Consider the following 24,454-nt stretch of genomic DNA (forward strand, 5'->3'; position numbering starts at 1 on the left):
ATGATACCTCTGATTTAAGTGTGTTCAGAAAGAAATATGTTTTTTTATCACCTATTTTCCAGGTGGATTAATTTCATTAGTATTTTTTAAACCCCTTGTGCTAAATTCCTTAAGTTAGGCTTTCTTTTTTTTGCAAGATCATTAACTTTATCAGAGCAGTAAAATTTTACTTATTTATATAGATTTTATACTATGCTTTACAAAGAAAATTTCATGTTGTGAACTATGTTACGAGTTTTCATTATAAAGTCAAAGAAGTTCACTAAAAAAATACAGATTTATTTAACCAAAATGCATGGTATCCTTTTAAGTGCTTGCTTTGGATTTTAGTATTGCTCCTCTGACTCAACACATATTGGAAGGCTTCTTTTGGAAATTTCTTCAAAATCAGTTAATAGTACTATATAAAAGAAGTGATTTCATTATAGTGCAGTCATTCCTGGTTTTCTTTTACGAGAAGTATAATTTACTGCATAAACTTTTTTTTTTAAATTGAAAGTTTGCTATCATTGAAGGTGTTCCAAAGAACATGCTGATGATTTCAGAAGAATTATTTTAAAAATGGTCTGACCAATAGCAACTGTCAATAAGACTGTACCTATCTGGTTGACTACTTTCCAGAGAACAGCAAACACTTATAAGAATGTTTTGTTAAATTCATGTTGCTAATTGTAGTTACCTCTTATTAGTTCAGGCAGTCTGCTGGCCACATGGAATTTGAATATATTCCAGAGCTTATATAACATTTTTTTCTCATTGAAATAGTCAGGGCAGACAATAAAGTACAAATAAAATTTGCAGTTAGTTAAGGTTATACTTTGTATAAGTGAGTCTTACACATTCAGCTATTTATTACATTGTCATTTCAGTATGCTGTAGATGATAGCTGTTTTGTTTGTTTCAGCTTATAAGTGCTTTTGAGAATGCACTGGGCTTATCAGATAAAATTCCAAGTGAAGATCATCAAGTACTTTATAGACATTTCATTCAGTGTTTATCTAAAGTAAGTTGATTTTTAAAATCTCTATTGCAACTTTTATATCCTAATTAGGAAAATGTTCACAAGTATATTTTACTCCTGCTTATTTTACTTTTGTATTTTCAAGTTTCCTCATGAGACTGCTAGGTTGAAGAAGGCCTGTGAAGGAATGATAAACATCTATCCCACTGTACAATACCCATTAGAAGTGCTGTGTTTGCATTTAATTGAATCAGGTAATTTCTTCTTTATTATATCATGTGTCCTAGAGGTGTATAAATATGTGGGAATGATATTGAATCAATCAGAAATTGTTTAATACCCACGATGTGTAAGGTATTGTTTCAGTATATCTTGGTACAAAAGGAAGTAAAATATGAAGTCTCTGAAACATGAAAAGGCTAAAAAATATAGGAAAGTGTATTGATACAGAGGAATTGAGTTACTGAGTTCATTGTTGGTCAGTGAAGTCTTTTTGAAGGTGAGAATTGAAGAGGGTGTAAATTTGCCTTAGAAATTAGACAAACAGGTAGAGTGAAAGGTACTCTAGGTGGCATGAGCAGAAATGTGAAGCTAGATATTATTTGCTACAGTGGAAGAAATAACTAAGGTATATTTTGGTTAAGTACATTGGACTGGGATTACATAGGGCTATGAATGTCATTCAGAGGATTTTGTGGAAGATCAGCATTCTCAGCATTGATGTAATGTCATGGTGTCACCAGTACATGGTTACAAATGCTGTAATATTATAAAGTAATGAAGTTTGTGAATGATGTTTACTGTTAGAATCATCTAATGAAACACAGCAGATTCAAGTCAGAGACTGTGTCTCAGTGTATACTTTATGCTCTTGCTTCTTTGTGTGCTTTTTTTTGGAGGAAGAGAGAGAAGTGATGACATCTATCTGGTTTGTTGGAAGTTGCTAAAACCTGTAGCAGTAGAAGTCTTGTGCCCGAGGCTGGTGTTCAGTCATTTATAGGAGATTGACCATATTGGTTTTCACCAGCCTGTCCTTTTTGTCAGTGTCTGTGCTGAATAGATTGTTCTTTAAAATAATTTGACTGTTGTTCCTGTCCATGTCTATATATTCAACTGATGTGAACAAAGTTCACAGATGTCAGTCACTGAAATAGAAATATCAGTCCTAGCACTGGCGATTGTTAATTATTGCAGAGCTTTACTAATCCATTAAATTTTTTTCACTTTGTTGCTAAATGAGTATACACGAAGGAATGCTTTGTATATGAATGACCATCACATGTTTAATAATGGGAAATTGGTTGAAAACAACTGCCAGAGAGAACTGAGGGAAAATTCCTGTTAGAAAAGTGTCATTGCATCTATCCCAACTCGCCCCACTTTAACTTCCCTTCTTCTTTTCTTCGTGTGTCTGAATTAAAATCCAGAACTGTTGTTACCTTCAGTCTCAGATTTTCTTTTGGTGAAAAGTAATTATATTCCCCTTTTCTTACTTTAATTGAATCAAAGATAGACTTATAAGAGCACTTTTCACAAATATGAGAAAAGAAAACATTAAAAGTGTCATAGTAAGTCATTTTATGAAGAGTAAAGTCTTAAACTGATATGGTGTGCAAGGTAGATTGAATAGCAGATAGGCTAGATTGGGTGACACTAGAATGAATGAACTGGCAATATGATAGTGGCAATAGAAAGTAACAGATGAATGAAAAAAAATAGAAGAGATTTCATAGAGGTAAAGGGAGAGAGAAATCAATTTTAACTTGTATCTTTTCTGAAATGTCCTAATTTGGAATGATGGTTTGTAGGAAAGGTTAGTTGTTGAGAGATGTTAATGGACATTCAGAGGGAAATTCCCCTCAGTGGTTTCAGATGAGAGATCAATACTAAGGCTAGCACAGGATTTGGAAATCATTTACATATAGATGAAAGGAAGTTGAAGTGGACTGGGTGACTTCAGACAATGATTAAAGGGCAAAAAGCTGAGAACTGGACTTTGGACACTGCTGGCTGGCTGAAAGAGAAGGAGAGGAAGAAGGGGTAGAGGGAAATAGAGGACAGAGAACCAGAGATCACAGAGGAAGGTGGGGGAACCTGATGTGAAGCAATAGAGAAGGCAAGGAAAAGAGCATTTCAGAAAGGAGATCTGTCTTAACAGACTGAACATCTATTTTTATGATTGGGAGGCTTTTAGTAGGGCTGTCTTTTTTAATCAGAGTGACTGAATTGAACCTTAAGATTACAGTGACAGGAAAAGAGCAGAAGTGGTTATCAGGTACAAAAAGAAGCTATAAAGGGACTTACTGACTGTATTTAAGGGGGAGGAGGAAGAAGCACACAAAGGGGATAGTAACTTTTAGAGGAGCAGAAGAATTGGCTGTAGGGTTGCCAAGAAGAAAGAGCTAGTTAACAATCAGAATATTGAATTGGGATCAAGGAAGATGAGGCATGCTAAGAGACTTTCAGTACAATGAGCAGGCTTATGAATGTGTGTGTGTGTGTATGTGTTTTCACTGATAACAAGCATAGTTCCAAAATCACCTAGTTTCTTTAAATTTCACATGAGATCAAATGTGTTCCTAAGATAAGTGGGCAGATTTTCTTTATTGACCTCTGTTTACCTATATCTACAGCTCCTTTTTTGTTGTTGTTAAAATTGCTGTTGAGAAATTAGTGGCTGTTGCTCACTCTTTTTTTATTATTCCCACTCAGCTTTTGATGGTTTGTACCATTCTTGACCTGCTCACATGCCAAATGGCACCCAAGTATGGATACTCTGAAATTTCTTTTTGAGGATTAATTGAATGTTCTCTTAATAAGCATACATAGGCCTATTATATGGACTTGTTGAGTAAACATGGTCCTTATTTTCCAAAAAGCCTACAAAATTGTGGGAGACATTTGGATCAACAAGTCTGCAGAGTATTGCACATAAATTTGGTTCTTGACAAAGTTCTCTAAGAAAGAGCTGGCAAAGTGATTATGCTATTGACTAGAGAGTGTTGGTTTCTGTGCCAAAAAAAAAATCATTCTTGATTTTGCAGACTTGAGAGGTCTATACTCTATCACAGGGTAGTGGGAAGGTGGATATTTACACATATAGTATACCAAGGAAGAGCTCTTTCTCTGCTGAATCAATGGCTTTAAGAATTTGAAATGGAGTAGTTTAGGCTTAGGTACATTGGAAGGTAAAGCATTATTTGGGGGTGGGGGGGGTGGAAGTTTAATAGTTAATGCAGGACAGTAGGAAACTGTGCCAAATGATTTCTTTTTTTCTTTTCTTTGCTCCTCTAAACCAAATGTCCTGTGTATTAAGAACTTCTGAAAATCAGTAAGGTCTTTGAAGGCTGACCTACCCTCCCCCTGAGTTCCTTACTTTAGTATCTGCAGAATTTGCTATTCACAGCTGCTAATCACTGGGTTCTTTCCACTGGGGGCAAGTATCTTTCATTATTCTTTATCATACTTTGCATGTAGAGAATTGAAAATTCACTTTCAAAATGACTCAGTTTATAAATCTTCATGTAACAAGTAGTGAATAACTTTCACAGTTGTCATCTGATGAAATGTTATTTATTTCATGCTGAATGACCTTTTTGATTTATTTTGCTTAATTGCTGAAATGGGGGAGGATAAGAAATTCTTGATTCTTCAAATCCAAACAGAAAAGTGCTTAAGATTTTATGCTCTAGAAATACTAGAAAAATCTAGGTGAAAAATAAAGAACTGAATACATGCTGGGTTTTTTTTCTTCCAAGCTAGCTTTATTTAAAAGAAAAATTCCATAGTAGTGATCAGGGATGTCAGAAATGATTTAGTTATTTAAAAAAAAATAAAAACTTCACCTTTTTTTTTGTGGTGAACTTTAGGAAACAAAATTCTCCTAGATTTTACATAACATCTACCCTGCACCTTTTCAGAACACCTTTTGTCCTTGAGAATTAGCATCAGCTCTAAGTCTAGCTTGCCTCATTCACAAATAAAAAATAATATAGTCGAACTGTTCGAAAGTTTTTGAATCTGGAATATTTAAATGTTAAAAAGAGCAGATAAGTTAAACAAATGATTTTCTGTTCAAAAGCAATGAAGTCCATTTCCTCTTCTTTTCCCTCCACATTAATTTAGCTGGTATTCTCAATAAGAGTTAATATAGAGAAGAGGATTGAGGATGGAAGCTGGAATATTCCTGTCTCTTTACACAGAATCAGTAGTGTTTTTTTACTGTCAGTGGTTTTCCAGAATACTAGAGAGAATTCCTCTAAGTACCCCTTGGTTATATGTAGAGAATATGTCACCCAGGGCTAGACATGAATATAGTCTCCCCAAACCTCTTTTGTTTATATAAGTGTGTTCCCAGACATTAACAAAGGAGGAATATGTAAAGAAAGTTTACCTTATTTTAAGTTTTTCATGTTTATCTTAGCCTTTAGAAACTGTTTGCATGTACCTATCCACACTTTGCTTATCTGTGTGTAGTTTTTAGTCACCCTAAATATGGATGATCATTGAAAAAATGCATGATTTACTTTTCTTCTTTTTATCCCTGGTATGTTTTCTATAATAAAGGCAGTTTTATGTAGCCAGGATAGTCTGTCTTGAATTATGTTTCTATGTAGTAAAATAATTTTGACTCAGGTGGGTAGAAATTGAAGGTAAAATTTTAATGGCCATTTTATTTTCTGTTTTAGAGTAGTGAAGATTTTTATTTTTTGCAGTAGTTCTCAGCCATTACCTCTAAACAGACTAAGCCTTTTAGATTATCAATTCATGATGGTATTTTTAAAGGATTATTTATGATATTTAATAGTTGTCTACCATGTGCAAGATACCATGCCAGTCCCTACCCTCCAGCAGTTACTGTTTAGCTACAGAGGCATATATATGTTATAATACTACTAATAAAGGTAGTACATGGTGTTGGTAAATGCTATGGACTTGTGGTTCCTAAAGTATGATTTCTGGACCAGTAGAATTAGTGTCACCTGAGAACTTGTTAGAAATGTAAACTTTCAGACCTAACACCAGCCCTGCTGAATTAGAAACTTTGAGAGTGGGCTCAGCATTCTATGTTTTAAGTCCTCCAGGTGGTTCTGGTGTCTAGTTTAGACAAAAACCACTGGATAGAAAGTGGAAAACACCCCACTCGTCTGCTTGAGAGGATATAGGGTGTATGGAGCTAGGCATTTGTATTCTTGGAATTCATATTTATGGAAGCATTAGTGAGAACACGTTGACAGAAGGAAATTCATGTCTAGAAGCATAATAGTATTGTAGCACTTGTTTGGCACTTGGAAATTTTGTATATATGTGCTAATAATGTTTTCTTTTAATTCCAGGAAGTCTTACTGATGAAGGACAGCAGTATTGTTGCAGACTAGTGGACATGGATTCAAAAAGTGGTCCAGGCCTCATTGGTTTAGGCATTAAAGCATTACAAGACAAAAAGTACGAAGATGCTGTTAGGAATTTAACAGAAGGTAAGTGTACAGTGTGTAACATGAAACCAGAGTGTTACAGCTGTTACTCAGTCAGTAGGCCTATATTTAAGATTGAAGTGAAAAAAATGTCTCTACATGTGCTGGATTCAGTTGAGGCTGAATTCCATCTGTTGCTCATTAATCTCAAGACCTTCGGCAAGTAGTTGACTCTGTGTCTCAGTATTATCATTTATAAAATAAGGGTAATAATATTTTATATTATTTTTTATATATGACAAATACAAGTCTGGGGGTGGGAGGAACACTGCAAGCCGAGAGAGGAAACAGCCTAAGGTGAGAGGAAAGCTGGTATTCAGGGAACTGCTGGTAGCTGAAACATGAGAGCAGGAAGGGGTAAGAATTGAGGCCAGAAAAGGGCCTTGAAAACCTCGTTAAGGAGCTGCATGCTATTCTAAGGGCAGCTGGGAACCAGTGGAAGGTTTTAAGCAGGAGAATTTCATGATTCCATTCGTATTTTTAGAGATACTCTGGCTACAGTGTAAAGAATGAATTGGAGTTGATGGCGATCACTTGTAGTGATCTGGGATAAAGGGGGAAGCCTGAACTGAGGTGGTGGTGATAGAGAGATGGATTGGGGTGTGAAATCCTGTTACTTTGTGACTAATTACATGTGAGAGACAAGGGAGCGGGCTCGGGTCTAATTTGGGGATTAGATGGAGGCTCCATTCGTTTCAGTAGTCATGGAAACCTTGGATTTTGGGATTGTTTTTATCCATTTAGGGTTAAAGGAAAGCCCCCTCTGCACAACTGGATGGTATCGTCTGGCAGAAGCCCAAGTCAGAATGCATAGACCTAAGGAAGCTGTTCTTTCATGCAATCAAGGTATTCTCTAGATCTTTAAGGATGGCAGTCCTGTTTCTTTTCATCTTACAGGAGAAAAGATAATGGTTTTAAAAAAACCCATGTGCTATATTTTATGTTTTAAGTTACTAAATTTAAATTTTATTGAGGAGGTTAAAATGCCAAGTCTGTATGCATGTCTACTAGTGTATTTATTTTTAAACTGACAATTCTAAAGTTTCTCACACTTGGAATTTTGACATAGTTAACTTAGGCTTTTGTGGACGTGCTCTCCACGTAACAAGGAAGTTTCTGGTGTGTCCATGGCCTTCAGGAGTTCTGAATTCCTCTGATGTAGACAAGTCTTAGGCATCTTGGAGCCTATTTGAACGTGATCAAATAGGTCAGATGTGGATATAGGAAAATAAAAAGTGAACATGTTTTGTAAAGATAGAGATTTTAAATGAAGATCTGTTCTGTTTTAAATACAGGTATTTCCATAAAGAGTTCAAGGAAGAATTTGTATTTATCTTCATGTATATTGTTTGGGCAGTTTATTCTTATTGTTTCTTTGATTTATTATTTGTCACTCTTAAAAAGAAAAAAAAGTGGAGTAATACAGTTGTCTTCATTCAGATGTCTTTAATTTTGTCAGCTCTGAAGAACGTAGATAATCTGGGTGTGTCTGGTGGCAGGCTTCATCAGAAGAATCTTTGTCTTCGCCTGAAAGCAGAGGCTTTGATTAAACTCTCAGATTTTGAATCTTCAGAGGAAGCAGTTTATACTCTTAATCAGGTAGTCTTGTCACCACTGAATTTTTCCTTTCAGCTTTATTTAGTTACCAATTGACCAGGCATCAACCACTCTCCTTACAAGTACTTACTTATACAAATTTTGTTTTAGAGGTGTGAATTCACCAAATCTGCACTTTTGTAAATCATTTACACTCCTGTAAACTCCTGAAGTTATTTGTTTGCCTCTTGGTTAAGGGCTTACAGTGCTCTTCATGTGATGCAATTTCTTTCTTTAGTTCTCGCTTTTATTCTCTTTTTTTCTTTTTGCCTTCTTAAGTTATTATTGCTTGATTAGTATTAATTTGAGATTCTAAGTTTTTTCCCTCCAAAAAGTAGTTCATAGATTATTGACAAAAATGACTAAGGAGACTAAGTAGTTTCATGGTAGAGAAAGTGCATTTGCTATATTCAGTTTAATTAAACATTTGGAGAAAGATTGATATTTAAGAAGGAAACTGACTCCTTAATGTTTTTGATTCAAGCAATTTGAAATTGCTTAGCAAAAAAACTAGTGAATTATGAATTATAACAACATTGTGCCTTTGAAGATTTTTGTCAGGCAAAGGCTATGTTTTTTGTCTAAAATTAAAATTGCATCATATTATAGAATTTTTAATTAAAAAATCATTTTCTTGTATATTTCAAAGGGTTCTGCATTTCATAATATTTCTTAAAAATTGTAACAGTTGTCAGCATCCTTCAAGAACTAATATCTTATTTTCTTATTTTCTACTTGCCTTCCACCAATGTGTCTTATGCGAATGCTTTGTAGAGGTTGTCCAATGATTGTTTTTATAAAAAAAAAAAAAGTGAAAAGTTCCTTTGAGAACTGTTAAGAGTCCAGGTCTTGGAAAATATACAAGATGAGCCCACAACATCTTAGAAGGCTAAAAAGCAAGGGAACTATAGAAGTCTACTAGAATTATATAAAAAGGGCTCAGGAACTATCATTAATTGAGTCTCACTGGCTAAAAGGGTCAGGTTGAGCACCAGTAACTATAATGGATTGAAAGATACTAAATATGTTTAGATCCATGTGTTTATGATGATACAAAAAAAAAATCAACAGAACATCCTTAATAAAATAAGTCTTTGGCAGATGCTAAGGAAACCAATTGGAAAGAAAGTATTTATCCTGCCTATCCTTTATGAACTGTTCTCAGAATAATGAAATAGATAAATAAAAGGAGGGAACGTTTCTCTTTGTTGAAGTATTCCATTAAATAAGGAGAGAAGAAATGATAGAACTAGAAAATCACTATTTGCCAATCTGTAATGAATGAACAGATCTGGGCATCAAGGACCAGTGGCTGCTCTATCACCAAAAGATAAACAACCAGACAAAATGAGGTGCAAGTACACAGAGGGTATTCTTGCCAAAACATCACACCTGAATCAGATCAAGCTTCTAGTCCTAACTACTAATTTGCAGAAGGTATAGGGGACCAATGAACATGTCATACTATGAGAATACATTCAGCAAAATCTATACTGAGAAAGTATGACCAGTGGCCCATATATTTTAATAGTTAAAGTGTAAGGGAAAAAAAAGGTGAAGGAAGGGAACCCTATAGATAAAAAAGAGGTGTAAGAGACATATCAGCCAATTGAAATATATGTACCACCTTTAGATTTTTATTAAAACAAATAAATTATTCAAATATTTTATGAGCCAACTGGGAAATTTGAACACTGGCTCATTATATGAAGGTATTAAGGATGTATTGTTGGTTTTGTTTAAGTATTTATCGTGGTAGCATGATTGTGTTATTTGAGAATGAACTTACTTATTAGATACAGATATTGAAGTGTCAGATGAAAGTTTTAATACCTAGGGTAATCTAAATAGCAATGTGGTAAGTGGGTGGAGATATAGATAACAAAAGATTGGCTTTGAATTAGTGATTTTGAAACTGGATGATTAGTACATGTGGGTTTATTATACTATTCTCTAACTTAAGTTTTGAAATTAGCAAAAAATTTATAAAAAATGTAAATGTTAATAGTGATAGAATCAGGACCTCTCCATTTTTATTCTGTGCTTTTCTATGGTCATTCTTTAAGCAATGCAAATACTGCTGCATTGTGTTGAAGGAGATTTATATTAATTCTTTACAACTCTTTTTCTAGGTTTCTGATGCAAATAATATCCCGGGACTTTTGGTTCTCAAAAGCATGGCCTATCTGAACAAAGGCTCATTAGATGAAGCTTCAAAGGTTGGTTTTTCATTCAAACTGAGATTTTTTTTTTTAAGTTGAAAGTTATTTTTATGTGGATAAAGAATTGACTAATACCTACTTTACAGATTATGGAAGACCTTCTCTCTTCTTACCCTGACTTAGCTGAAGCTCATGCCCTGGAGGGTTTGATTAATTTTACCAAGAAGGACTATCTACAAGCAGAAAAGTGGTAAAGATGTATTTATATTGCTTATAGAACCAGTCATATCTTAATTTATTTTCTCAAAAGTACAAAATTCGTTGGCTTGATAAAGGTCCAGTTTTATATAAATAAGGGTCCAGTTATATATAAATATAAATATTATCCATGATCCTTGTAAGTCAGAGAGTTTTTAGGAAATGTATTTATCATGTAGCACATTAAGTATAAAAAAATTTCCATGATGAGTTTGGAATCTGATTAGCTGATCATCATGTTAAAATGCATATATAATGCATGTGTGTGCTTTGAACACCTAGTGCATTAGTGGTACTAACAGGACATTGTGCTTTTTTAAGCTTCTCTTCTTCAAATTATTTTTTTCTCATTATAACCCAAATTCTGAAGTTGACTTGGTTCTAATTTAATATCCTTGAATCACTTAAACTTTGTTCTAATTAGGAGTCTCCTATATTATATATATATTAATATTCCCTTTTATTTTCCTTTGTGACTTAGTTTTCAGAGAGCTCTTGAGAAAGATGCTGAAGTTGCTGAATATCATTACCAGCTTGGGTTAACCTATTGGTCCATGGATGAAGAAACAAGAAAGGATAAAACAAAGGCTCTTAATCACTTTCTAAAGGTAAAACATGTGCTATTATTTAATTCTTAGTTCAAGTGAATTCATTGCAAAATAAATAATGATCATCTAAGGTAGGTATTTAAAATTACTCTTTACTGAACTGTTTTTTGTGTTTATCTCTCACACAAAGGCTTTGTGAGAATGTTACATGGGTTTTCAAGGAGAAAATTAGACTATGAAATGTGAAAGTTACTTATTTAAGAAATACCTGTTACAGAAAATGATACATAATTATCTCTGGAAAATAATGTTGTTTTTAGGTAATTACGACTATAGTTATATGGGTCTTTGAGTCTTACATACCTAGATGTTTAACTTCTTATATTTTTTATGTTTAACATCTGTAAGTCTTATATTCTTATCTTCACTCATAAAAGCAGATTAATATAATAATAACTCTAATTTCACATTTCTTTTTACTAAATAATATTTTTATTCCCATTTCCTATAAGCAGTGATAAACAGCTTTTATGTTTCCTTTAAACCTTACATTAAAGGATGTAAATTTTAGCATAATTTTTTCTATTTAATAAAATTGTTTCTTTTCTTCCTTTAATGTGTGTTATTCATCTTGTGTTTTTGAATAGGCCCACCCAAACAAACTTTAATATTCTGTTATTATCCATTTTTGTTTCAAAGGCTGCCAGACTGGATACATACATGGGCAAAGTTTTCTGCTATTTAGGTCACTATTACAGAGATGTAGTGGGAGATAAAAACAGAGCCCGTGGATGTTACAGGAAAGCTTTTGAATTGGATGACACTGATGCTGAATCTGGAGCTGCAGCAGTTGACTTAAGTGTGGAGCTTGCAGACATGGTATGTCTGTCTAATAACTTAAACACTTTTATCTTTTCCTTTATCTGAGTGTAGAAGTAGAAATATTTTTATATATGTATACTCAGAAGTTATTACTATTTATTTTTCCTTATAGATGAAATAGAAAGATTTTTGCCCCTTTTTTATAGAGTAAATTTTCTTTTCATTGGCAGAAATTTAATTGCTCATCGCTTTGTTGGCATAGCTCAGTATATGCCAGTGTAAACTTAAAAAATCTGAAGTGGTAAATGAAAATATATTTATGTAATTTACATAGGGGTACTGTGTTTTTGTGATAACTTAATATCTCTAATAGCAGTCTTTTTAATTATTAGGAAACTGCCTTAACTATCCTAACAACAGTAACTCAAAAGGCAAGTGCTGGAACAGCGAAATGGGCCTGGCTTAGGAGAGGACTATACCATTTGAAAGCTGGTCAGCATTCTCAAGCAGTGGCTGAGTAAGGCACCTTATTATGCACTGTTAGACAGCCTAAATTAAACTCCCTTTATGCCCAAAATGAACTTCACAAGTTGCTTCATACCATGTTGTATTTTGAAGAAAGAAATATTAAAATTTATTTATGGTTCCTTGGTTCTTATTACCTGCTAGGCACTGGAATTGCAAACATGGATTAAATGATGTCATGTTGTTAAGGAGATAGCCAGTAATGTAAAGTCTTACTGCTGCTATACATATTGTAGGCGCTCCACAGAAATGTAAAGGATGATGAAAAGCTGAAGTTAGTACCTCTGTTATTCTTCCACTGATGTACATTGTTTTTGGACAGGGAGACCTTTGGCGGCTTAAGTGCATTTGGAGCATCTTGTTTTGAGTCACTTGGCTTCAATTATATATATGTAAAGATAAATAAAATATATCAAGATTAAGTTGTTCCTGATTTATCTAGAATACCAGCATTTTAAATTTTTTCATGGAAAATTAATTTGATCAGAAATTTAAAGCATGCCTATTACCCATATTTTTCAACTGCAATATTTCTGTTTTGGCTTTAAAACTTGGGTGTTTATAGACTCATGAAGAATACTGAGATGTATGTTCTTATTCATTCCAAATTCGTAATAAAATTCCTTAGTATTAAAAATATTCAAGTTATAAAAGGAAGAGGTATACCTGCTTTAAATAGCACTTACACAAATAGAAGGAACCATGGATATATGTGATTCAGTTGAATTGTCTATTTCATATTTTCCTTTCAGATGTGGAAATTGTTCTATTTGCTTTTATTTCTCTTACTGTTTCTTGAAAATTTAGTTTACAGGCAGCATTAAGGGCAGACCCAAAGGACTTCAACTGTTGGGAATCACTAGGAGAGGCATACTTAAGCAGAGGTGGCTATACAACAGCCTTGAAATCCTTCACAAAAGCCAGTGAGCTGAACCCAGAATCCACATACAGTGTGTTTAAGGTTGCAGCAATACAGCAAATCCTAGGCAAATATAAGGAGGCTGTAGCTCAGTACGAGCTGATAATTAAAAAGAAAGAAGATTATGTGCCTGCTTTGAAAGGTAATTTCTTTTTAATAGCTCCTTTGATTTTTGTGATACTAAAGCATAAAATGCTTGAGTAAATTTCCTAAATGTATTGAGTAACTTGTAAAGGACTTCTTTAGTCAATAACCAAGTGTCTTCTTTCTTGAACCTCTTATGGTATCTAGCTTGTTACAGAGATTTGAATAAAGAAAGATCAAATATTGTTTCGTAACAATCAATAAATAGTAATATGATAGAAATTTAACTTTTTGACAAATAGTATGATAGATATTTGGTCTAAAATGGACCTCTAAAATAAGTGTTTCCCTGCTGTTATAGTTTGATAATTAATTTGCTATATCCTTAGAGTATCTTAATGCCTTTTAATTATGTTGTAAATTATAGAAACTCATTTTTCCAATTTTTGAACTTTATAGGCAACTTGCATTGTTTTCTAATTTTACTAATTTCGTTTCTCCATAGATATCTGTTATTCCTTCACACAAAAAAATTTGTAATATAAAACACCACCATTCACATCTAAGTTTTTATGATTGTAACTAACCACATTCAGAAAACTTGAAGCCTATTATGTACGCTTTATTCCATTTTCTTTTCCTTTTTAAAGAAACAGTTGAAGTTTACATCAGAAATAGTATTTGTTTTAAGTGATATGTAACCTAGGCCTTGAAAACTTGTTAAAAAATATTTTGAACTTTCCTCAAGAGAAGAACTCATATTTTTAAAATGTTTAATAGGTACTTTAGGAAATTGCTATTTCATTTAATTTTTATAGTATTATTTGCTATACAGTTTTTAATATAGAAGGATCAAATCTTGTTTCACAACAGTTAATAAGTAGTAATATGATAGAGAGCATTTAGGTAATATCCCCCTTTTCAAAACTGAGGTTCGAAAAAGTAAGTAACTTGCCCAAAGCCAAGGAAATTCTTAGGTTCCATAGTTTTAATCACTTTCAGTACAAGTTTACTCCAATAAAACCGTGCCATTTGAATTCTTTACTAAATGCATGCAAGACCATTGAGAGAATTTTTATAAAATACCATTAAATATTTTGTTCTGGAAAGTGGCCTTAGTAACACTAATGAATTTATCTGAAGTTTACTCCTAGTGTTTCTTTAACATGTTTTAACATCTGTAAACTGACTTGCATTTTAGGCTTGGGCGAATGCCATCTCCTGATGGCAAAAGCAGCTCTGGTTGATTATCTTGATGGGAAAGCTGTAGACTACATAGAAAAAGCACTGGAATATTTTACTTGGTTAGTATTGTTACTATTATTATTATTCATTATGTTTATTTTCTTAGTTACTATAATAAAGCCAAATGTAGAAAATCATACTGTGTTTATTGTGTGAGACAAGTAATCATTATTCAGAATATCAAACACTAAGAATTAATTAGCCAATTAATTCCATAACATGCATATTATACTAATTTTGCACTGGGAACAGGTAAAATTTCTTGCTTTTAGTAGCAGCTGACATGCTGGATGCACAGGGAAGGGGCGAAGGGAAGGAACAGTCTGCTAGTGGAGCAGCAGCTCAGGTACTGTGTATTAGTATTCTCTCTCAGGAGACCTAGAAATGTGAGTATCTCCAATTGGAACTGAGGGAAAGAGGGCTTCAGATATACAAATACACTTTAGTCAGTGATAAGGGCCTAGTTTAGGTTTATTAGTAGGGCTGAAGGTAAGAGGAAGTGAGCAATCTGATAGTTCCTGTGTAGGAAAAAAGGTGATGTCTAATAATAAGAAAGGATTTAGAAAAATTTGAGTAAATATGGTATTTTATAGAACTGCAAATGCATTAGCTAGGTGGAAGTGTTATTTATGATAGATGACTTTTAAAAAGTCCCCAAGTTAGACCTACATTTGAATTTTTTTACTCTTAAAATCTTTCTTGTGCTTTCCTTCCTTTTGTTTCCTACTTGCCTTCTCCTCTATTTCTTACTGATTTGGTTGCTCCAGAATTGCTTTGTTTTAAATGTGAACCAAATATGAAGCAAAAACCCTACCCTTTTTTCTCCTACTTGACTTTTATTGCTACTTTTAAGTTTCACGTAACAGAGTGCCTTCCAAAAAGGAAGGTATTAAGAAGAAGGAATGCTTTATTTGAACTAGTATTTAAGAGTAAATGTGAACCTTTGAGTGATGATACTTGAACTAGAAGTACTGCCTTTCTGAGATTGGAACATTTTGTTTTGGATAGCATGTGGCACTCAGAGCCAATTATAAGGGTATATATAACTCTTTTTCAGTGGTAATCCCCAAATTTATATTTACTTCTAGGCTTAAAAGTTTATGCTACCACAATTATTGTGTGAGGGTTTATAGATATTTAATTTTTTCTGAAATGGAGATAAGAATTTAGGTTGTTAAAATGCCTCTGTTTCTCTTTTTTTCCTTCTGTTTTCTTCGTTCATGCTGTCAGTTTTAGAATTATGCTAAAATACTTATGCATAGGAGCTACAGATAGTGTTGTCTACCTTCCTTATCCTCACAGTGGGTTTTCAGTGATGACTGCAGTAATTAATCTTATTTCTCAGGAAGACACTGGAAAATGCTTTTTGGCTGGAATCCATGAGTAGAAAAGGCTGTGAAATATGTTCCGTCTGCTTGTCCATCTGCCAGTAGCATAGCTGTTTGTGATAGCTGATTATTGAGACTTGGCTTAAGTGAAATTGCTGTGTTTTATTTGTAAGATCTTAAGAAGAAAAAAATGAAGAGATATGGATAGCTGATTTTCTTATTCTAAGAGCAAGTGTCCTTTATCACCATGACTAATATTTTTATTTACTTTTGAGCTCATCCAGTCTTAGTTGCTTCAGTAAATATGGGTTTTTCACATTTTCATATTTAAATTTTTATATTCTTAGTTTCAAAGAGTAAAAATTCTTTGGACCACCAAATATATTTGGTATGTTATACATTTACTGGTCTTTTTTTCTGTTGTGGGAAGATCTGTAAGCAAAAACCTGAGTTTACAATATTGACTGGGAGAGTTATTAACTTTACTTTGGTTATTGTTTGAACAGACAAACACAAAGAACATAGTTTTAAAAAATGCAATATTAAAGGTAAATTGGTCCTGGAAAATTTATTGATTTATTAATGTGATTTCTACTACCTCTAACAGAAATGATAAAAGACTACCAAAGAAATGCTGGCAAAATTTCTGGCACTTAAAGCAGTCAATTCCTTCTTCTTTTCTCCCTTCCTTTCTTCTTTCTAATAGGGAGGTGACAAGGTGTAATTCAGTTTGAAAGAATTTAGTAAATTCACTGCATGTAACTATGGAAGTAGCTGTTAATGAAGGTTGTATGTACAATTTTCTGTTTTAATTGTTCGGAGTAATAAGGGAGATAAACCTCATACTTTTTTGGAAACAGTTTAGTGAGAATCACTCTGTTTTTTTTCAGGGCTCTGCAGCCTCGTGCTGATGTGTCCTGCCTTTGGAAGCTAATTGGGGATGCTTGTACCAGTCTGTACGCTGTCTCTCCATCTAAAGTGAATGTTAATGTTTTAGGAGTCCTTCTAGGTCAGAAAGAAGGAAAGCAGGTATTAAAGAAAAATGAGCTCCTTCATCTTGGAGGAAGGTAATTTACAAAGATTACTATTTAATGACATCCAAATTGAATTAAGACATTATAACGAAACATAACTCACTATGTTTTCATAGGTGCTATGGTCGTGCATTAAAACTAATGTCTACATCTAATACATGGTGTGATCTTGGAATTAATTATTATCGCCAAGCACAACATCTAGCAGAAACAGGCAGCAGCATGGATGATCTTAAAGAGTTATTGGAGAAATCTTTACATGTATGGTTTTGAGAAATTTTTTACTGTTTAAAAACTAAGTTCTTTTCTAAATGATGCTTTTGATAAAGTAAATTCTAGACTGTTTTTACATAAAACCATATTTATATTGATGTAAATACTGATATTCCTAGATAAAAAAAATCAATTTTACTTTTCAGTGTCTGAAAAAAGCAGTGAGACTTGACAGTCGCAATCACTTATACTGGAATGCTCTTGGTGTGGTTTCATGTTACAATGGTAAGAATTGAGTTACACTTCAATATTTTTAGAAGATTTCCTGATTAAGATAATCAAGCTTGATTTTATCAAATTATTTTTCAGGTATCAGAAATTATGCCCTTGCTCAGCACTGTTTCATCAAATCAATCCTGACAGAACAAATTGTGCGTGTTCTTTTTTTCTGTGCAAAAGAACTTCAGAATTTAGCATTAATAATTTACTGAGGCTGCCATGTTATAAGGGACCTAATTTTATGTATATATGTATGTGCTTTTTAGAATGCTGTAGCATGGACCAACTTGGGAGTGTTATACCTCGCAAATGAAAACCTTGAGGTAAATGTGTTATCCGTTTTGTCATGTTAAAAGTGAAAAACTTTTTCTGTATATGACCTTTTCATAATAGCTCAACTTCTTGTGGAGAAATACTTTTGCACTGTGTTATCAATCCAGTGTGCTCCCAGTATGATAGAAAATTGATGACATTCAGTATGTTATGTTGAATCATGAATGTGTAGATTATGTTCCTTTCCACACCACTCAATAATTATGTTGCTTTTTCATTCAGAGATTAAAATAATTCTATTATGAATTATTATGATTTTTTTTTTATGTGTGAACATGTAAGAGAAGCTGTGTTGGGGGTAAGGTGATGAAGTAAGGGAGCTGATTCATATTCTGTAGCACCTTAAATTTAACCTTTGCTTGGGTGATTTAGGTTTGGCTTTAGTGGGTATTAATTCTGTGAAATACCACAGTGTAATTTGTCATACTGGAACAGTCACATATTAAAGAATTGGAACTACAGTAATTGGGAGTGTGTTTGTAGGTCATGTTTAGAAGTTTCCACAATCTAGATAATAGCACATCTGAACTGATTTGTGTTTTGGCCAATATACTGGATATCATCCTTTCAGAACAGCTTCCGTGATATTCTCAGGGATAATATTAAGTCACTGCAGAGATTGCTTTAGAAGATTGTAAATAGATGAAGGAAAATATTAATTTGGATCTTAAAATATGTGAAAACAAAATTTAACAAAGCAATGTTTTAGTTAATAAGCCATGAATGTGGTTTATGAAAACATGGGTAGCATTTTTTTGTAGGAAAAAATAAGACTTTTCCTGCTACCCATAGGTTATTGTGAAAATACAAAGCAGCATATAATAATAAGTTATTCTTTATAGCATTAAGCATGCAGCTTATTGTGTCCAAGTGAGGTATCTTTAAGGTTTCCTAACTGCTTAGTGTAGATTTATGTTTGGCCATGCTTCTTTGCCCAGTGGCTGGTACGTCTCAGACCTCACTGCTTGTTACTTCTTATCCTCCCAGTTAAGGTCCCTTAGAGAGGAATAGGTACTTCTGTCCGACCTGTGCTTAGCAGATGGATGGGTGGTTGGTTACAGTTTACAGACAATGAGGTAGACACCTATATTGCCCTTTCTCTGGCAACTCCTAAGCCTGTAGAGAAATCTGTTGTACCCAGGAGTGTTCTAGGACTATGCAGTTAAAACACTGTTTTAAGCATTCAGTTGTGCCTAGACAGTGAAATTTCTGGTTCATATACACTTATGTTGACAAGTCTGACTTTTCTTATTCTCTTATGTTTTTAAATATAATCAATTTAATACTAAGGTTATAAAATGACTTTATGTGTTATTTTCTTGACATTTTTCCCTAGCAAGCTCATGAAGCTTTCAAAATGGCTCAGTCCCTTGATCCATCTTATTTAATGTGCTGGATTGGACAAGTAAGTTCTCTAACATATAGTTATTGATAATCCTATGATACAAATAACCTATTAATATAAATAATAATGATAATGATAACAGGTAATATTGGAGGCTTCTTTGTGCCAGTCACTATGCTAGGCTCTGTAAACATTAGTTCAGTTCATCTTTCTTCAGTCCTTTGAGATGGTGGTAGCTGTTAAACCTTTTTTTTTGAGAGGGCATCTCTCATATTTATTGATCAAATGGTTGTTAACAACAATAAAATTCAGTATAGGGGGGTCAATGCTCAATGTACAATCATTAATCCATCTCAAGTCTAATTCTCGTCAGTCTCCAATCTTCTGAAGCATAACGATCAAGTTCTTACATGGTGAACGAATTCTTACATAGTGAATAAATTCTTACATGGTGAACAGTACAAGGGCATTCATCACAGAAACTTTCGGTTTTGATCACGCATTATGACCTATAAACAATCAGGTGAAATATGAATATTCGTTTGATTTTTGTACTTGATTTATATGTTGATCCCACATTTCTCCCTTTATTATTATTATTATTTTTATTTTTAATAAAATGCTGAAGTTGTAGGTAGATGCAAGATAAAGGTAGAAAACATAGTTTAGTGCTGTAAGAGGGCAAATGTAGATGATCATATGATCAGGTGTGTGCCTATGGACTAAGTATTAATCCAGGCTAGACAAGGGCAGCAAGACATCCACGGATGCAGAAGATTTCTCTCAAAGCAGGCGGGGGGAGGTTCTGAGCCTCACCTCTGTTGATCCCCAAATTCTCACCTGATGGCCCCCCTGCGACTTTGCCTGTCTTAGGTTGTTCCTCCCTTGAGGAATCTTACCCGTCTCTGGCTAACCAGTCATCTTCCGGGGCCATACAGGGAAATGTAAAGTTGGTAAGTGAGAGAGAAGCCATATTGTTTGAAAAGGTTAGCTTTTTACTTCTCTGCAGATTTATGACCTGTGGCTTCTATGCCCAGCACTTGTCTCGAGGTATCTTTACCACCTGGAGGAATTATGATGCTTGGTAAATTCGATATGAGGCACGAATTCTATTTAAGGGTTGTAATTAGGAAGAAAGAAGAAAAGCTACAGATGTAGCATATGGAAGGAAACATGGGAGGATTGATTATTTCTTTGACATATCTTCTTGTAGAGTACCTTAAGTATGTATAGGTTTTAAACTACTAACTAATTTGCACACACATATTAACATAATAGGAATACGGTGACATAAACAAAGCAAATCTATAATTACCATCCATCTCCAGTGAAGCCAAGAAAACCATTTAGGCACCCTAGGCATTTGTGAAAATTTATCTATGATATGATGGATATTGTTCAACTGTACTTGAACAGTCTGAGAGGAATCAGACAAATTAAAGCAGCCCATTTCTGGGATCTGTTCACATCCCATATGTTCTTTTAACCGTAGATAGTCTATAGTCATAAGATTTTGGAGTGCTACACCTTGCACCCCTCCCAACTCCTGGTTGAGTTCAACAGTACAGATCCGGTCAAATTCGTTGTCTCACTGTATGCACATGCCAGCCTAGACATCTCCCTCCTCATTCCTATGGCAAGTCCAGGAGACGGTGGGCTGGATGCAGCCACAACTGCAGCATCGTCCGGATCCCTGTGGAGGCTTTTTGATGATCATCCCCCGGCACAAGTCCTCCAGAGAGTGCTGATGCCGGAAGCTCCTCCTCATATCGTATCTTAGTTCATTTTCTGGGTATCCAAGCTAGGCCTTGATCTTCTGCATAGAAACAAACAGACCCTTTGCCCACACTTTGACATGCCCTCTATACCACTGTGCAGAACTCATTGGAGGTCAGCACACAGTAACTGCTTTTTTTTTTTTATTAAGAGAAAGGAATATTATCAGAAAAGAGTACCTCCATAGCTGATCATCTGACACCCTTTAAGTGATCAACATTAAGGATATTTAAAGCATGCGTTGATCTTTGATTTACCAATAGTTTTATCCTATCAAGGAGTAATCCCCCTTTTCTTTCTTTCTTTCTTTCTTTTTTTTTTTTAATTTTTAATCTATACTTACATGAAGAATACTATGTTCACTATGCTCTCCCCTATATCAGGTCCCCCCTAACAACCACATTACGGTTACTGTCCATCAGCTTAGCAAAATGTTGTAGAGTCACTACTTGTCCTTTCTGTGTTGTGCAGCCCACCCTCCCCTTTCTCCCTCCCCCCCATGCATGCTAATCTTAATATCCCCCTTTTCTTCCCCCCCCCTTATCCCTCCCTGCCCACCCATCCTCCCCAGTTCCTTTCCCTTTGGTACCTGTTAGTCCATTTTGGGGTTCTGTAATTCCGCTGCTGTTTTGTTCCTTCAGTTTTTCCTTTGTTCCTATACTCCTCAGATGAATGAAATCATTTGGTATTTCTCTTTCTCCGCTTGGCTTATTTCACTGAGCATAATACTCTCCAGCTCCATCCATGTTGCTGCAAATGGTTGGATTTTTCCACTTCTTATGGCTGAGTAGTATTCCATTGTGTATATGTACCACATCTTCTTTATCCATTCATCTACCGATGGACATTTAGGTTGCTTCCAATTCTTGGCTATTGTAAATAGTGCTGCGATAAACATAGGGGTGCATCTGTCTTTCTCAAACTTGATTGCTGCGTTCTTAGGGTAAATACCTAGGAGTGGAATTCCTGGGTCAAACGGTAGGTCTGTTTTGAGCATTTTGATGAACCTCCATACTGCTTTCCACAATGGTTGAAGTAATTTACATTCCCACCAACAGTGTAGGAGGGTTCCCCTTTCTCCACAGCCTCGCCAACATTTGTTGTTGTTTGTCTTTTGGATGGCAGCTATCCTTACTGGTGTGAGGTGATACCTCATTGTAGTTTTAATTTGCATTTCTCTGATAATTAGCGATGTGGAGCATCTTTTCATGTGTCTCTTGGCCATCTGTATTTCTTTTTTAGAGAACTGTCTATTCAGTTCCTCTGCCCATTTTTTAATTGGGTTATTTGTTTTTTGTTTGTTGAGGCGTGTGAGCTCTTTATATATTCTGGACGTCAAGCCTTTATCGGATGTGTCATTTTCAAATATATTCTCCCATACTGTAGGGTTCCTTTTTGTTCTATTGATGGTGTCTTTCGCTGTACAGAAGCTTTTCAGCTTAATGTAGTCCCACTTGCTCATTTTTGCTGTTGTTTTCCTTGCCCGGGGAGATATGTTCAAGAAGAGGTCACTCATGTTTATGTCTAAGAGGTTTTTGCCTATGTTTTTTCCCAAGAGTTTAATGGTTTCATGACTTACATTCAGGTCTTTGATCCATTTTGAGTTCACCTTTGTATATGGGGTTAGACAATGGTCGAGTTTCATTCTCCTACATGTAGCTGTCCAGTTTTGCCAGCACCATCTGTTGAAGACACTGTCATTTTGCCATTGTGTGTCCATGGCTCCTTTATCAAATATTAATTGACCATATATGTTTGGGTTAATGTCTGGAGTCTCTAATCTGTTCCACTGGTCTGTGGCTCTGTTCTTGTGCCAGTACCAAATTGTCTTGATTACTATGGCTTTATAGTAGAGCTTGAAGTTGGGGAGTGAGATCCCCCCTACTTTATTCTTCTTTATCAGGATTGCTTTGGCTATTCGGGGTCTTTGGTGTTTCCATATGAATTTTTTGAATTATTTGTTCCAATTCATTGAAGAATGTTGCTGGTAATTTGAGAGGGATTGCATCAAATCTGTATATTGCTTTGGGCAGGATGGCCATTTTGACGATATTAATTCTTCCTAGCGATGAGCATGGGATGAGTTTCCATTTATTAGTGTCCCCTTTAATTTCTCTTAAAAGTGACTTGTAGTTTTCAGAGTATAAGTCTTTCACTTCTTTGCTTAGGTTTATTCCTAGGTATTTTATTCTTTTTGATGCAATGGTGAATGGAATTGTTTTCCTGATTTCTCTTTCTATTGATTCATTGTTACTGTATAGGAAAGCTACAGATTTCTGTGTGTTAATTTTGTATCCTGCAACTTTGCTGTATTCCGATATCAGTTCTAGTAGTTTTGGAGTGGAGTCTTTAGGGTTTTTTATGTACAGTATCATATCGTCTGCAAATAGTGACAGTTTAACTTCTTCTTTACCAATCTGGATTCCTTGTATTTCTTTGTTTTGTCTGATTGCCGTGGCTAGGACCTCCAGTACTATGTTAAATAACAGTGGGTAGAGTGGGCATCCCTGTCTGGTTCCTGATCTCAGAGGAAATGCTTTCAGCTTCTCGCTGTTCAGTATAATGCTGGCTGTGGGTTTATCATATATGGCCTTTATTATGTTGAGGTACGTGCCCTCTATTCCCATTTTGCTGAGAGTTTTTATCATGAATGGATGTTGAATTTTGTCAAATGCTTTTTCAGCATCTATGGAGATGATCATGTGGTTTTTGTCTTTCTTTTTGTTGATGTGGTGGATGATGTTGATGGATTTTCGAATGTTGTACCATCCTTGCATCCCTGGGATGAATCCCACTTGGTCATGGTGTATGATCCTTTTGATATACTGTTGAATTCTGTTTGCTAATATTTTATTGAGTATTTTTGCATCTACATTCATCAGGGATATTGGTCTGTAATTTTCTTTTTTGGTGGGGTCTTTGCCTGGTTTTGGTATTAGGGTGATGTTGGCTTCATAGAATGAGTTTGGGAGTATTCCCTCTTCTTCTATTTTTTGGAACACTTTAAGGAAAATGGGTATTATGTCTTCTCTGTGTGTCTGATAAAATTCCGAGGTAAATCCGTCCAGCCCCAGGGTTTTGTTCTTGGGTAGTTTTTTGATTACCGTTTCAATTTCTTTGCTTGTAATTGGTTTGTTTAACTTTTGTGTTTCTTCCTTGGTCAGTCTTGGGAGGTTGTATTTTTCTAGGAAGTTGTCCATTTCTTCTAGGTTTTCCAGCTTGTTGGCATATAGGTTTTCATAGTAGTCTTTAATAATTCTTTGTATTTTTGTGGAGTCTGTCGTGATTTTTCCATTCTCATTTCTGATTATGTTGATTTGTGTTGATTCTCTTTTTCTCTTAATAAGTCTGGCTAGAGGCTTATATATTTTGTTTATTTTCTCAAAGAACCAGCTCTTGGTTTCGTTGATTTTTGCTATTGTTTTATTCTTCTCAATTTTGTTTATTTCTTCTCTGATCTTTTTTATGTCCCTCCTTCTGCTGACTTTAGGCCTCATTTGTTCTTCTTTTTCCAGTTTTGATAATTGTGATGTTAGACTATTCATTTGGGAT

At 34.6% G+C, this 24,454-nt stretch overlaps 1 protein-coding gene across 4 annotated transcripts in view; it reads left to right on the plus strand.

The window, feature by feature from the left end:
- The window catches only part of SKIC3 (SKI3 subunit of superkiller complex), an 82,718-nt gene that overhangs the window by 13,698 nt on the left and 44,566 nt on the right, over positions 1-24,454 (plus strand). For all 4 annotated transcript variants that reach the window (XM_037012094.2, XM_037012095.2, XM_037012092.2 and 1 more), the window contains 18 exons: positions 905-1,003; positions 1,107-1,215; positions 6,298-6,438; positions 7,180-7,281; positions 7,895-8,034; positions 10,164-10,250; positions 10,340-10,443; positions 10,933-11,059; positions 11,699-11,878; positions 12,214-12,338; positions 13,154-13,407; positions 14,551-14,653; positions 16,813-16,989; positions 17,073-17,217; positions 17,376-17,454; positions 17,539-17,600; positions 17,715-17,771; positions 19,118-19,186. In XM_037012094.2, the coding sequence (XP_036867989.1) occupies positions 905-1,003; positions 1,107-1,215; positions 6,298-6,438; positions 7,180-7,281; positions 7,895-8,034; positions 10,164-10,250; positions 10,340-10,443; positions 10,933-11,059; positions 11,699-11,878; positions 12,214-12,338; positions 13,154-13,407; positions 14,551-14,653; positions 16,813-16,989; positions 17,073-17,217; positions 17,376-17,454; positions 17,539-17,600; positions 17,715-17,771; positions 19,118-19,186 (2,160 nt within the window). The remainder of the gene's footprint in view (positions 1-904; positions 1,004-1,106; positions 1,216-6,297; positions 6,439-7,179; positions 7,282-7,894; positions 8,035-10,163; positions 10,251-10,339; positions 10,444-10,932; positions 11,060-11,698; positions 11,879-12,213; positions 12,339-13,153; positions 13,408-14,550; positions 14,654-16,812; positions 16,990-17,072; positions 17,218-17,375; positions 17,455-17,538; positions 17,601-17,714; positions 17,772-19,117; positions 19,187-24,454) is intronic.

The sequence above is a fragment of the Manis javanica genome, chromosome 1, assembly GCF_040802235.1.
Source record: "Manis javanica isolate MJ-LG chromosome 1, MJ_LKY, whole genome shotgun sequence".
Lineage (NCBI taxonomy): Eukaryota > Metazoa > Chordata > Mammalia > Pholidota > Manidae > Manis > Manis javanica.